Below are 15,472 nucleotides of genomic sequence, written 5' to 3'. Positions count from 1 at the left end.
GGACTTGTTGGGCCGAAGGGCCTGTTTCCACACTGTAAGTAATCTAAGTAAATCTAATCTAAGTATAATCAGAATCGATCGAAAACCTTAGAGTTTTGACTTAATTGAAGTAGTATGCAGTTCTCTTGAATGGCCTAAGGAGGCTAATGTCAGCCTTTTTGTAATTTTGGATTACACTTCATCTCTGACACAGATTCTCTGACCGTGTTAATCTATGTTCTTAGCTGTTTCACACTTCGAGTCATAAAGGCGTACAGCACGGAAACACACCTTCTATTCAACTCGTCCATGCCAATCAGATATCCTAAATTAATTTGCCAGCACTTGGCCCGTATCCCTCTTAAAGCCTTCCTTTTCGTATACCCATCCAGATGCCTTTTAAATGTTGTAATTGTACCAGTCTCCACCCTTTCCTCTGGCAGCTCATTCCACGCACGCATCACCCTCTGTGTGAAAAAGTTGACCATCCTTTTTAAATCTTGTCCCTCTCACATTAAACCTCTGGCCTCTAGTTTGGACTGGGGAAAACACTACCTATTTACCTTATCTCAATATTCAGTGATCCACAAGAATCCTTTTGCTGGTTAATTCGGATTTGGATGAACAATATTCCAGCACAATCTCTGAATTTGGAGCATAAATTTGAATCTCTGAATTTGGAGCACATATCATTTGCCTAACAACCTTACTGATCATTCGACATTTGACTGCTGCTAAGGCCACCACATATGTAGAAAGTGAGGTATTAAAGCAGCAGAAATCCCTAGCCCTATTTATTTTACTTCCTAGCAACGGAAAGTCAAATGTCCTGAGATATGGTGGCATATTGATGTCAAATCATGTAGGTTTTACAAGTGAAACCTATTGTTATATTCCTTTTATAGTTTACAATTAAAATTTAGAAGTCAGCATGATAATTTTGTTATTTCCACAGTATTCGGGTTTCATCCAGATAGAAATAGTAACCCATCTTATCTGTTATACACCTTCACTAATATTGTGCTGAATAAAGAAGCATTCTATATTTATTATATTACTGTTTCCCAAATGTCAGTTGATCCTTCGTGCACTCCTCCCAATTCTTCCAGTGGAGAATAGAATTAAAATTAGTCAATAGCAACATTTGCAATCTGTCAGGATGGCTGAGTGGTGTAAGATGTCAGACCTGAGTATTATTCTTTGCCTCGCTCAAGCCTGGTAAATTCAGGTCCCTTTCTTGAGTGGTTCATATCCCACTCTTGACATTCATGTTTTCTCTCAGCATCAACCCCCCGCCCCCGCAACACCTCACAATGCAAGCAAAGTTCACCAGCCATTTTGAGGTCAGTCCAAGCAGTGACGTCAGCAACAAAAGAGCGAAGGGGAATGAATTTGGGTGGTTTGGGGGGAGGGGTGTGTGTACAACAGCGAGATAAATACCTGAGGATTGGGGCTGGACTGAGGTTAGTCTGAGCAGCAACAGCAGTAGCAACAGAGCAAAGGAGAGTGGACCTGAGGGTGAACAGCAGTGGCAGCAGGATAAACATCTGAGGAATAGGGTCAATCACAGTGAATATGGAGCTGAATCCAGTGCCAGAGCTCCAGAGGTGATGTCACAATTCAAAAAGTGATAAAGGCTTGCCTTGGAAGAACCAGGGTGAGTAGTATCTGGAGAGAGGTGAAGTACATACTTTTTGTAGTTGTAGTGTGCTAGAAGTCGAGATCGAAGTTGAATTGTGTAATCTGTTTCTGGTCTGTTGTCTGCGGTTGATAAGGTTCACAATGGCAGAAGAACTCAACCCCATAGAATGCTGTTCCTGCAATATTTGGGAAATCGGGGATACTTAGTGGTATACGGGAATTGTCATAGAGTCATAGAGATGTACAGCATGGAAACAGACCCTTCGGTCTAACCCGTCCATGCCGACCAGATATCCCAATCCAATCTTGTCCCACCTGCCAGCACCCAGCCCATATCCCTCCAAACCCTTCCTATTCATATACCCATCTAAATGCCTCTTAAATGTTGCAATTGTACCAGCCTCCACCATATCCTCTGGCAGCTCATTCAATGCATGTAACACCCTCTGCGTGAAAAAGTTGCCCCTTAGGTCTCTTTTATATCTTTCCCCTCTCACCCTAAACCTATGCCCTCTAGTTCTGGACTCCCTGACCCCAGGGACAAGACTTTGCCTATTTATCCTATCCATATTCCTCATAATTTTGTAAACCTCTATAAGGTCACCCCCTCAGCCTCCGACGCTCCAGGGAAAACAGCCCCAACCTGTTCAGCCTCTCCCTGTAGCTCAAATCCTCCAACCCTGGCAACATCCTTGTAAATCTTTTCTGAACCCTTTCAAGTTTCGCAACATCTTTCCGATAGGTTCAGCTGCAGCTCCTGGTTTGCTGTAGGGAATGCTTGGAGCTGCAGATGGACTCACTGTGGAGTGCCCACGATGCATAGAATGTCGTAGATAGCACATTTAGCAAGCTGGTCACACCACCAATAAGAACCACACAGACAAGAGAGTTAAGTGATCACCAAGAAGGTAAGGTAAACAGAAGTCCCCTGTGACCATTCCCCCCTCAAAGAGATACACCATTTTGGATATATTGCAGGGGATCGCCTCTTAAGGGAAAGCAGCAGTAGCTAGGTCATTGGCACCATGACTGGCACTGTTGTACAGAAGGGCGATTCTAAGTGCAGACAAAGAGTGATGATAAGGGACTGTGTAGTTGGGAGCACAGTTAGGCAAGTGACACAACCAAATACAGTGTTGCCTCCTTGGTGCCAGGGTGAAGCATGTCTCTGAAAGGCACAGATTATTCTGAAGAGGAAGGGTGAGCAGCCAGAGGTTGTGGTCTACATTGGTACCAATGACATAGGCAGAGAAATGCTACCTTGCAAAGGCAATTCAGGAGTTAGATAAGAAGTTGAAAAGCAGAAACTCTAAGGTGTAATGTTGGGATTACTTTCTGTGCCACAGCCACTGCGGCTAGGAGTAGGAAGATGATATAGTTGAAATATGGCTAAAGAGCTGATGTAAGAGGGAGCACCGATCCCCTTTTCATTGTCAAACCTGTTGACAAAGACAGTGCAGTGGTAGTTGCAGAGGTCAAACGCCAGCTCTCTGACACCACATCGTACCTTCCCCCTTGAGCACAACCCCACTGTGGCCCATCAGGCCAAAATCACACTCACTGTCTGTAACCTCTGCATCCGGTGCTCTCCCTTCCACTGCCTCCAATGCCATAGTCCCCCAGCCGTCCACGCCTGGTTCTACCTGCTCCCCAAGATCCACAAGCCCAACTACCCCAGCCAGACCATCATCTCTCCATTCTCCTGCCCCACCGAGCTTATTTCTCCCTATCTCGACTCCATCCTCTCTCCCTTCGTCCAGATGCTTCCCACTTATGTCCGTGGGTCTAACCATGCCCTCCATCTCTTCAAATAATTTCCAATCCTCTGGCCCCCAGCACTTTAGCTTCACTATGGACATGCAGTCCTTATATATGTCCATACCCCACAAGGATGGCCTTCAGGCCCTCAGCTGCTTCCTCTCCAGCAGACCAATCCAGTTCCCCTTCACCAATACTCTGCTCCACCTCGCCGAACTAGTCCTTACCCTTGATCACTTTTCTTTCAACCCCTTCCTTTTCCTCCAAATCCGGGGATGCCCATGGGTACTCGGATAGGTCCTGGCTATGCCTGCCTCTTTGTCGGCTACACCGAACAGACCCTCTTCGGTGCGTGCACTTGAGGTTCTTTTTCTTGAGGTTCTTAAACACTTGATGCAACTGCAACTGCAATACGCCAACCTCCTGTGAACAGCCAAACTTTATTAAGCAACTACAAGCTTTGAAGGATCACTTAACACTTTTCGCAATGAAGTTCTCTGAACAAAGGAACTAGTTCTTCCTTTATACGAAATCTCACATCACAGTCAGTAATGCCCACAAGACAATGCCCAGCCACTTCCCCACAGTCACATGCCACTTGAGACAATGCAGTGACCTGATCGTCTCCAGAAACAATGTAAAGTAAATCATTCCCTTAATGGCAGATCTGTTGTAAATCGTTTCTTTAACTACAGCATGTGTCAGAATTTTAAGCAATGTTTTTATTGTTATCATCCCTTATTCAGAATCAATGTAAATTTACCTCTGAATGATAGGAGATGGCAATGTATTTTTATTTTTTACATTTTACCTGCAAGACCAAGACATACCACCCTACCCTCCGCATCCAATTTCTTGAAGGTCAGCAGAACAAATTAACCCCATCGCATTTTCCACTGGTATTGTTCCCCAACTCTTCTGCCGTCGATGACTGCATCGGTGCTGCATCCTGCACTCAGGCTGAACTGGAGCAGTTCATCGACTTCGGCCACAGCTTCCACCCCACCCTTAAATTCATGTGGTCTATCTTGGACATGTCTCTCCCCTTTCTTGACCTCTTTGTTTCCATCCCTGGTGAAAGTCTACAGATGGGCATTTACTAGAAACCCACAGACTCCCATAATTACCTGGATGACATCTCCTCCCACCCAGTACCCTCCAAGAACTCCATCCCATTTTTCCAATTCCTCCATCTCCGCTGCACTGCTTAGACAAGGAGGCATTCCATTCCTAAGCATCCCAGATGTCCGTCTATTTTGAACAATGTACTCACCCTCCCACCCCTTCTGTCACCCAGACAGCCCTCCACCACAACTCCTTCATTCTCTGCTCCACTGCTCTTAACACCTCTTTCTTTCTCTTTCCCCCCCCCCCCATATGCAATAAAGACATGTTCCTCCTTGTCCTGTCCTACTACACCTACCAGTCTCCGCATTCAATGCATAATCCTTAAACACTTTCGCTAACTCCAATTAGACCCCACCACCAAGAATATCTTCCCCTCCCCACCCTTCTATGCCTTCCACAAGGACTGTTCTCTTCACCAATCCTTGGTCATTCCAGCAACCATAAAAGATGCAAAACCTCCCAACATCCCCCTTCACCCCACCTCCATCCTTGGCTCCAAATAGTCCTTCCAAGTGAGACAGAGGTTCACCTTCCTCTCCTCCAACCTAGTTTACTGTATCCAGTACTTCCAATGTGGTCACTAAGGGAAAAGTTTCACCAAGCATTTCAGCTTTCCCTGTAGGGGCCGACCTGACCTCCCAGTCACTATCCATTTTAATTCCCCCTCCCACTCCCTTTCTGACATGACCATCCTTGGACGCCTCCATTGCCACAGCGAACCAGACCGGAAATGGAATGAACAACACCTCATCTTATACCTGGTCAGCCTACAGTCCAGAAGATGCAACATTGAGTTCTCCAGTTTCAAATAACCTCCTTTCCCATCCCTCGACTCTTTTTCCAGCCCCTCGCCCTTCCATTCCTCTGGCTGACCTTTCCTTCCAGCTACCAACCGGATTCATTCCTCTCATCGACCAACCAGGTCATACCCTCTATCTGTATTCGTCTAACCCGACCTCACCCCCACCCACTCGCTCATTTGCAGCTCCCCTGACACCCATCCCCAGTCCTGAAGATGGGTTACATCCGAAACATTGACTTCTCCACCTCCTGATGCTGTTAGCTTGCTGTGAATTCCAGCCTCTTGCTTGTCCACCATGAATTCAGCAAAAGCAACTAGATAGAAGTAAGAATGAATAAGCAAGATACAGGGAACACATATTTGGGAGCATTGAGAAGCATGATATAAATTTGGGGCAGCACAGTGGCTAGTGGTCAGCACTGCCTGCCTTACAGCACCAGAGACCCGGGTTCAATTCCAGCCTTGGGCGATTGTCTGTGTGGAGTTTGCACATTCTCCCTGTTTGCGTGGGTTTCCTCCCACAATCCAAAGGTGTGCAGGTCAGGTGAATTGGCCATGTTAAAATTGCCCATAGTGTTAGGTACATTAGTCAGGGATAAATGTCAGGGAATAGGGATGGGTGGGTTACTCTTCAGAGGGTTGGTGTCGACTTGTTGGGCAGAAGAGCCTGTTTCCATACTGTAGGGAATCTAATCTAATCTAATCTAATCATAAATTGCAGTAGCAATGAGTAAGGATAATTGAAGAAAGAAGTGGCATGAAGGACAACATATGAAACATGAGTTTAATAGATGAAAAACAAGCAGAAGCAAGATTCTGTGGGGAGAAAGCGGTCTGTAGGGGTGAATGAATATGTAAAATTCTTGCATGCGTGAAGAAACCTGAAGAAAAATTGTTAACCGTTGTATTATTGATGGATACTGTTGATGTATTAACTTAAAGGGAAAGAATACAGATACAAATACGGTAAGAAAAGTGATCCATGGGAAATGCCTAATCAGGGTAGCAATTCCTCACTTCATTTACTTCGTTTAGTCAAATCAGATTGTGAACAGTAAAATTTCACACATGTATGCTTAAGCAGCCTACAGTCTTATTAGGAGCAAATTACTGCAGATACTGGAATCTGTATGAAAAACATAAAATGCCGGAACTGACAGTAGAGTGGGCAACCTCCATGGAGATAGAGCAAGAAGTGTCGTCTAGACTCAACGTTAGCTAGCTGTCTTTCCATAGATGCTGCCTGATTGCTGTGATTTACAGACTTTTATTAGCTGTGACTTCTCCACTCAGAGTTATTTCTTATATCATTTATTTATATTTTTCTGGGGAGGCACTGGACTAGTAGTATTAATGATGGACTGTTAATCTAGATACTCAAGTAATGTTCTGGGGGCCACAGTTCACATCCTACTATGGCAGATGGTGGAATCTGAATTCAATAAATATCTGGTATTAAGAGTCTAATGAATATATTGTTGATTGTCAGAAACATTCATCTGGTTCTTTAATGTCCTTTAGAGAAGGAAACTACCATATTTGCCTGATCTGGCCTCCAGACCAAGAGTAATATGGTTGCCTTTTAACTGTCATCTGGGCAGTTAGGGATCTTGCAATGAATTTTGCAGCACCCGCATCTTGTGAATATATATATAAACGTACAAGGCTGACTAATCTTTTTCTTTTCAGAGCTTTGTTTTTGATGACAAAGAGCAACTTCCAGCCTCCAAAATTGAAGGACAAAATAAAATGGTATGAATTTCTTGGACGTTTTATTTGTCTGTTTTAAATCTGTCCAGCTTCCAAGTTGATTCATTATAGATTGTTGTCCTTTTAGGTCAACTAATTTTCATCAGTTTGTAAAATTGGCACTTACGAAAAATCCCAAAAAAAGACCTACTGCTGAAAAGTTATTGCAGGCAAGTATAGTACATTTTATGACTTTACTATTTAAGAACATTAATATTCAAATACTTCCCTTATACTTTTAATTTTTATTTTCAGCACCCATTTGTGGCTCAGTCTTTGAATCGTACGCTTGCTATAGAATTGCTTGATAAGTTGAACAACCCGGATCATTCCAGTTATCATGATGTTGATGATGATGATCCAGAGGTAAAATATATTTTATTTCCCATATTTATGAATTTCTGCTTTGTGTTACCTTCAAATTGTCTTAGTAGCTTTGGGACTACTTTATTACAACTATTAAACTAGAATAAAACTGTGGGAAAATAAACCATCAGTTTAAATGCAATGCATTTGTTTTATTTGAACTGTTTGGCTAACAGTAAATGTTGTTTTTCATGTATACCTGAAAAGTGTGTTTAAATTTTGTGTAAAAACATGCACCCAATTTTATGAAGAAAAGGAATATCCCAATTTAAAAGCATAGGCATTGCAAATGAAAGTATTCCAATTTGTATGTTGTCAACTGTCAATCGAGAGTTCAATGTAGAATCAAAGTAGAACATAGAACAATACAGCAGAAGAACAGGCCCTTTGGCCCACCATGTACTAGTGAGTTTCTAATCTGTGTTTTTGTTTAAAAGTGGAAAACTATCATAGTAAGGATGTCAGAGGATGGGGAGTCTTATTAAATTTTTAAGTTTTTTCCCTGTCCATTGAAGCAGCTGAGTTAATGGTGCAATAACGTCTTTTTTCTTCCAGTACTTAACCTCTGTTCCTTGGATTGTTTAGGTCATTATAACCATGCTGAACACCTTTTAATGTACATCACAAAAGTTGAATTAAGCGCACTTTCATTTTTTTCAAGCATTTCTTTAAATTTATGTGGGTGCACTAGCATTTGAGGATTATATTTGTAAATTGGCAATCCCATTCTGGACTCAATAAAACAGTTTCCTATTTTTTATTTGCACTAATATAATTATTCATCAATTTGCTCATTGCCAATATGTATAAATTATGCAACAGCTATCATGAACCATGAAAACAAAACTTTTTTTTAAGCTAACAATGATTATAAAACATGCGTGACTGAAGTATTACAGAATGCAAAACCAGTCTGTTGCTGCTGAGGTGGTGTGCTGGCAATTGTTACAAAGAAATAAGAGAACAAGGAAATAAGTAATATCAAATATATGACAATTTATTACTGTCTTGTTTGAAGAAAAATTCTTAGGTATGCGACATCATCTGTACAAATGTGTGGGAATGCATAAATCTACATATTATGAAAGGAGATTAATTAAAGCACAAAAACTAGTATCAGAAATTGCAACAGTTACAAATTGAAATTAGTCTTTTGTATTCACTTGTTGATTGATAGGCTGGGCATTTAAAAGCACCATCAAGAACAAGTGGAACACGCAATGCTTGAAACAGGATCTCATCATTGGCAACCTGTTCAAAGGCAAAAGATAGCAAAGATTTTTTGTTTTGTTTGAACACTGATTGCTTCACTGGTGATGAGGGTGAAGTCCCTATAGTCCCAAAGGATCATAGGGCTGCTCCCTCATCAGAGGGAGATGAAATGTGGTGGTTTAGCCTGAGAATCACCGTGTCTAAGGTAAGGGGAGAGGTTGAAAAGGAGATTCCGATGAATCACAGAATTGTTGTCATGCGTAAAGACACCTTTGATCCACTGTGTACATGTCCCAAATGAGCATCTCACCCAGTCCATATTTCTGCCTTTTCGTTATAATTGTGCTCTTGTTTTTTCAAAAAGGAACAATCTAATTCCCTTTTGAGCACAGTGATTGAACCTACTTCCTGCACATAACCATGTATTCCAGATTTTAACTGCTTGCTGCATGAAAATGTGTCACCACCTTGTGTCATAGTGTCATAGAGATATATAACACAGAAACTGACACTTCAGTCCAGCTCATCCATGCTAACCAGACACCCTGCATAAATATAACCCCATTTGCCAGCACTTGGCCCATAACCCTCTTAAACCCTTCCTATTCATAAATCTATTCAGATGCCTTTTAAATGATGTAATTGTACCAGCCGCCTCCACTTCCTCTGGCAGCTCATTTCACACACTCACTATCCTCTGCGTGAAAACGTTGTCCCTTTGGTCCCTTTTAGTTCTTCCTCACTCATCTTAAAGCTATGGCCTCTAGTTTTAGACTCCTTGACCCCAGGGAAAAGACCTTGCCTATTTACCTACCCACGCTCTTTATGGTTTTATAAACCTCTATAAGGTCATCTGTCAGCCTCCGATGCTCCAGGGAAAATAGTCTCAGTCTATTCAGCTTCTCCCTATAGCTCAAATCCTCCAACCCTGGCAACATCCTTGTAAATCTTTTCTGAACCCTTTCAGGTTTCACAACATCCTTCCTATAGGAGGGAGACCAGAATTGCACACAGCATCCTAAAAATGGCCTGTACAGTCACAGCATGACCTCCCAACTCCTGTACTCAATGCACTGGTCAGTAAAGACAAGGCATTTGGAAATCAAACGGCTTCTTCGCTATCATATCTCCCTGTGACTCAACTTTCAAAGAACTATGAACCTGCAGTCCAAGATCTCTTTGTTCAGCAATACTCCCCAGGACCTCACCATTAAGTGTATAAGTCTTGCCCTGACTCGCCTTTCCAAAGTGCAGCATCTCACATTTATCTAAATTAAATTCCACCTGTCACTGCTTGCTCCATTGGCCCATTACACTTTTGCATGTTTGAACAAGAAGGAATTAAGGCTGGTAATTTGGTTATACATTTAGGAGTAGCTGCTGGAGCCATGTGATGCTATTTTAGTTTTCTGATGCTGTTGACTTCAATAATCTTTTAAACCGTTCTCCTTACCTACTGTGTCATGGCTTCACTGTTTCAAGAAAAATATTCAGATCAATTGAAATGTTCAGATTTGAATTAGAGGTTTTATTGACAACAAACAATATTTTGTAAAGATTTGTTTGTGGTGAAATATTTTCAGAATTTGTCCACTGCCACACGAATGCCATACGTATGGAGGCAACTACTGCAACATTTCACTGAATGAAGAAAGCTGTTTGTAGGGTCTTAGTAATTATACAGAATATTCTTTTCTCTAATGTAAACCACAGATCAGTTTTTTGCAACTTTGTTTAGAAATGAAACTGGAGTTTATAACCATACACAAGTGATCTTGAATTCCCATGTAGAACAGGGATTGAGGTACCTAACATGCCTTTATTAAACTAATTAGCCTTAAGTTTATTTAAGTTCTTTCAAAGACTCACATGAAAGTTTTCCTGTTAATTTAATATGCAAGTTTACATTATAGGTTCGCTCTTGTAGCAAAAATTTGCAAAAGTGATCAGCTAGTTGCCTACCTATGATTCTGTATTGTCGTTTTAAATTTTTCTTTATTGTTTTTGAAGTCTCTGATGTTGCCTCGGCTAAGTTTAGGCTTGATTTTCTCCTGCTATTCTTCTTGCATTCCGACAGTTTTGCTTTTGGGTCTATCCTGCCACTCCTCTAGCTATCTTGCAACTCCAATTCTGCGCTTGGTTATATCTCCTACCACAGCTGTTCCTTATATACCACTACTACTCCTTTTTTATTCTAAGCTTATTAATACCTTCATTATTTGTTATAACGCTTCTGCGTTAAAGAGCCTCCCATTTAGTGTCGGTTGCAAAATTAGGAATTGTGCTTTTTTTGCCAGATTTGAAATCATTGACCTAAATTGCTAAGTGATCCCGGCATAAATTTTCGTGGGACTCCATATCCCCCATTCTCTGCAACTGAGAATATCTATCCTTCAGCCCTGTGCTTTTTTGCCTTCCTAGTTACGCTGTAACAAAATGTAAGTATGCTGATAATCAATCCCCATTTTTCCACATGCTGTCACAAAAGCGTAAGCATCCACTTATAACAACAAAGTGCTCAATTTGCCTTACTTCTTTACAGGACAAAAGCAATTCACACCAGGTTTTTTCATTAACAGGAAACTAGCTCTATTGTAAACTCATTTATTCTTTAACGAATAGCAGAGATCAAAGATTAGTAAGGCAGCCAACATGTGGAACTGCAGGAGATGGGGTAGATAAGAAACTAGTATTTTGTGGAGAAGGACGTGGAAGATAGAGAATGTGGGGAAACAGATGATGAAATCTTGAAAAATGTCCATATTACCAAGGATGAGGTGCTGGTGTCTTAGAACGCATAAAGATGGATAGATCCCCAGGACCTGATCAAGTGTACTCCTGAACGCTGTGGGAAGCTAGGGAAGTGATTGCTGGGCCCCTTGCTGAGATACTTGTATCATCGATAGTCACAGGTGAGGTGTTGGAAGACTGGGGGTTGGCTAATGTGGTTGCCACTATTTAAGAAAGGTGGTAAGGACAAGCGAAGTAACTATAGACCGGTGAGCTTGACATTGGTGGTGGGCAAGTTGTCGGAAGGAATATTGAGGGACAGTATTTACATGTATTTGGAAAGGCAAGGACTGATTAGGGATAGTCAACATGGCTTTGTGCGTGGGAAATCATGTCTCACAAATATGATTAAGTTGTTTGAAGAAGTAACGAAGAGGATTGATGAGGGCAGAGTAGTGAACGTGATCTATGTGGACTTCAGTAAGGCGTTTGACAAGGTTCCCCATGGTAGGCTTTTTAACAAGGTTAGATCTCATGGAATACAGGGAGAACTAGCCATTTGGATACAAAACTGGCTCAAAGATAGAAGATAGAAGGTGGTGGAGGGTTGCCTTTCAGACTGGAGGCCTGTGACCAGTGGAGTGCCACAAGAATCGGTGCTGGGTCCACTACTTTTTGTATTTTATGTTAATGATTTGGCTGTGAACGTAGGAGGCATGGTTAGTAATTTGTAGATTACACCAAAATTGGAGGTGTAATGGACAGTGAAGAAGATTACCTCTGAGTAATGGGCCGAAGAGTGACAGATGGAATTTAGATATATGTGAGGTGCTGCATTTTGGAAATAAGGGCAGGACTTGTACATTTAATGGTAAGGTCCTGGGGAGTGTTGCTGAACAAAGAGACCTTGGAGTGCAAGTGCATAGTTCCTTGAAAGTAGAGTCGCAAGTAGATAGGATAGTGAAGGAGGAGTTTGGTATGCTTTTCTTTCTTGGTCAGAGCATTGAGTCTTGGAGTTGGGAGGTCATATTGCGGCTGAGGCTACCTTTGGGATATTGTTTGCAGTTCTGGCCTCCCTTCTATAAGAAGGATGTTGAAACATATTGAAACGGTTCAGAAAAGATTTACAAGGATGTTGCCAAGGTTGGAGGGTTTGACTGTAGTGAGAGGCTGAATAGACTGGGGCTGTTTTCCCTGGAGTGTTGGATTCTGAGAGGTGACGTTATAGAGGTTTATAAAAGTCATGAGGGGTATGGATGGGGTAAATAGACAGTCTTTTCACTGGGGTAGGGGAGTCCAGAACTAGAGGGCATAGGTTTAGGATGAGAGGGACAAGATTAAAAGGGACCTAAGGGGCAACCTTTTCATGGTGGAGGCTGGTATAATTACAACATTTAAAAGGCATCTGGATGATTATATGAGTAGGAAGGGTTTAGAGGAATATGGGCCAAGTGCTAGCAACTTGGACGAGATTTATTTCGGTTATCTGGTCAGCATGGATGAATTGGACCAAAGGCTCTTTCCTTGCTGTACATCTCTACAACTCTGTAACAAAGGATTTATCATTGACTACTATGGAACTTAAACTATACTCTTTTAACACCCTAAATACACACACATTTGTTCATAAATAAGACTAACAAGAGTCAGACAGTTTTACACATATTATCGATCAAAAAATATAATCTAAATAAGGAAAACAAAATTCTGAAGATCAAAGTATACATCTTATGGATGGTTAAGTTGTGTCTCTGTTCGTTTGATTTAGCAATGATGACGTTGTCTGTGGAACGATGGATGTTCTTCAGTTTGGTTGTTGATCAGATGGATTTATGTCCTTTCTTGCGTTAGAATTCTTTCTCAAGATTTTTTGGTTTTTCTTCTTTTCATTCACACAATGAAGGGAGAGCAGTGATTTCACCTTGTTGGCTCTGGATGGTTCCAGTTGCATTGTTCCAAGTAGTCTATGACAAACTGTCACTCTCATCAATCCAGGGATGCCATTTAGCAGCTTTCCCTTAACCGAAACACCTGGTACTGCTCTGACTCAATAACGTAACAATCTTACTGTTCCAATAGCACCATTGCCTTGTACAGCTTTAGTGTGCTCCATCGGATTGTTCAAACATGCAAAATCTTCCTGATATTTCAGTTATGTAGCAGTGTCTGACCTCCATTCCAGTTTACAATCCAAAAGGAAAAATATGTTGTCCCTTTACAATCTGAAGGAACAACATCGAATGTGATATTTACACTAACAACACCCATGTTTACCTTGCCACCGTCTCTCTCAATTCCTCTACTGTTTATAGTTGATCAGACATACCCAACATCCGATTCTGGATGAGCAGAAATTTTCTCCAATTAAATATTGGGAAGAGTGAAGCGGAATAGTGGCTTAGTGGTTAGCATTGCTGCCTCACAGCACTAGGGACTGAGATTCAAGCCTTGGGTGACTGTGTGGAATTTGCATGTTCTCTCTCTACCTGCACGGGCCTTCTCTGCGTGCTCTGGATTCCTTCCACAATCAAAGATTTGAAGGTCAGGTGGATTAGCTATACTAAATTGCCCTGTAGTGTGCAGGCTAGGCGGGTTAACTATGGTAAATGTGGAGTTACAGGGATAGGGTGGATGCTTTTCAGAGATTTGGTGTTGTCGTGGTGGGCCAAATGGCCTCTATCTGCACTGTAGCAATTTTATGATTCTGTGAAACCATAATATTTTGGCCCTGCTTCAAACTCTGTTAACTAGCTATCCACAATGTCCTTTTTCTTGCCAGTCATCTGAAGTTTAGTCAGTATGTTTTTGCAGTCTTGGTGTTGTCTTTAATCCAGACATCAAATTTTAACTTTATTCATTCCATCTCGAAGAGCGTCTCAGTAACATTGCTTGACTTCACTCACACTCAGCTCTCCTGCTGCTGAACTGTCCCTTTGTTATTTCTGTACTCAAATTTTCGAAAGCACTCATAACTAATTTCTTGTATTCTACCCTCCATAAATTTATGGTCATCCAAAACTCTGTTGCCCACCTCTTGTAGCAAGTTCTGTTCTCCTATCACCCCTATGCTCGATGACCTACATTGATTTCTAATTAAGCAACATCTTGATCTTAAAACGCTTAACTTTTTTTCAAATTCTTCCAAGGCCTTTCCCCTTCTATTTCAGTGCATTCACAATTGTTATTACTCTGCAGTTTGTACCTGTGCCTTTCTACTTTACTCCTCTTTGTGCCTCTACCTCTGTTTCCTCCTGTTAAGGTACTGCTTGAAACATGTGTTTTGGTCACTTGACCTAATGTTGCCTTTAAATGCTGGATGCCACATATTGTTTTGTAATGCTCCTATGAAGCAGCTTGGAACATTGTCATTTAGCTAAAGGGAATCTCCACCTATCTATTGCAGACAGTCAGTTATCCATTTTGCTTCCTGTCCCTTGATTGAATGCTCTGGACTTTGCTTTATCCTATCACACCATGCCAGATTGAAGGTTGTGCCCTTGTCTGATCTTTGACACTTCTTCAATGAGGTTGGCCAATCAAGACTTTTCCTTTTGAACCCCATGTTAATTATCCATTAAAAACTGAAAGAACTGTAGATACTATAAATCAGAAAGAAAAACAGAAGTTGCTAGAAAAGCTCAGCAGGTCTGGCAGCACCTGTGAAGAGAAATCAAAGTTATTATTTGAGTCTGGTGACACTTCCTCAGAACTGATGGTGGCCAGGAAGATGTTGGTTTGTATGCAGAAGGTAGTGTGGGGGAGGGGGTAAGGAGTAAACAATAGGTACAGACAGAGCCCAAGCAGTAGGACAGACAAAAATTATTCATTTCAGTTTTGACAGTGTTTAATTTGGCAAACCTGGTTGGCATGGAAGAGTTGGACCGAACGGCTTGTTTCCATGTTATATGACTCTATGCTTTCCTATTTATTTTTAACATATAGAGTTATAAAGTCATAGAGATGTACAGCATGGAAACAGACCCTTCGGTCCAACCCGTCCATGCCGACCACATGTCCCAGCTGCCAGCACCCAGCCCATATCCCTCCAAACCCTTTCTATTCATATACCCATCCAAATGCCTCTTAAATGTTGCAATTGTGCCAGCT

General features: G+C 41.6%; 1 protein-coding gene across 15 annotated transcripts in view; it reads left to right on the top strand.

Moving 5' to 3' along the window:
- Window positions 1–15,472, top strand: part of LOC122552997 (mitogen-activated protein kinase kinase kinase kinase 3) — a 297,362-nt gene that overhangs the window by 138,486 nt on the left and 143,404 nt on the right. For all 15 annotated transcript variants that reach the window (XM_043696362.1, XM_043696366.1, XM_043696357.1 and 12 more), the window contains exons 10-12: window positions 6,998–7,060; window positions 7,146–7,227; window positions 7,313–7,423. In XM_043696362.1, the coding sequence (XP_043552297.1) occupies window positions 6,998–7,060; window positions 7,146–7,227; window positions 7,313–7,423 (256 nt within the window). The remainder of the gene's footprint in view (window positions 1–6,997; window positions 7,061–7,145; window positions 7,228–7,312; window positions 7,424–15,472) is intronic.

The sequence above is a fragment of the Chiloscyllium plagiosum genome, chromosome 9, assembly GCF_004010195.1.
Source record: "Chiloscyllium plagiosum isolate BGI_BamShark_2017 chromosome 9, ASM401019v2, whole genome shotgun sequence".
Lineage (NCBI taxonomy): Eukaryota > Metazoa > Chordata > Chondrichthyes > Orectolobiformes > Hemiscylliidae > Chiloscyllium > Chiloscyllium plagiosum.
Note: the sequence above shows the minus strand (reverse complement) of the source record. Positions and strands in the feature narration are given on the sequence as shown.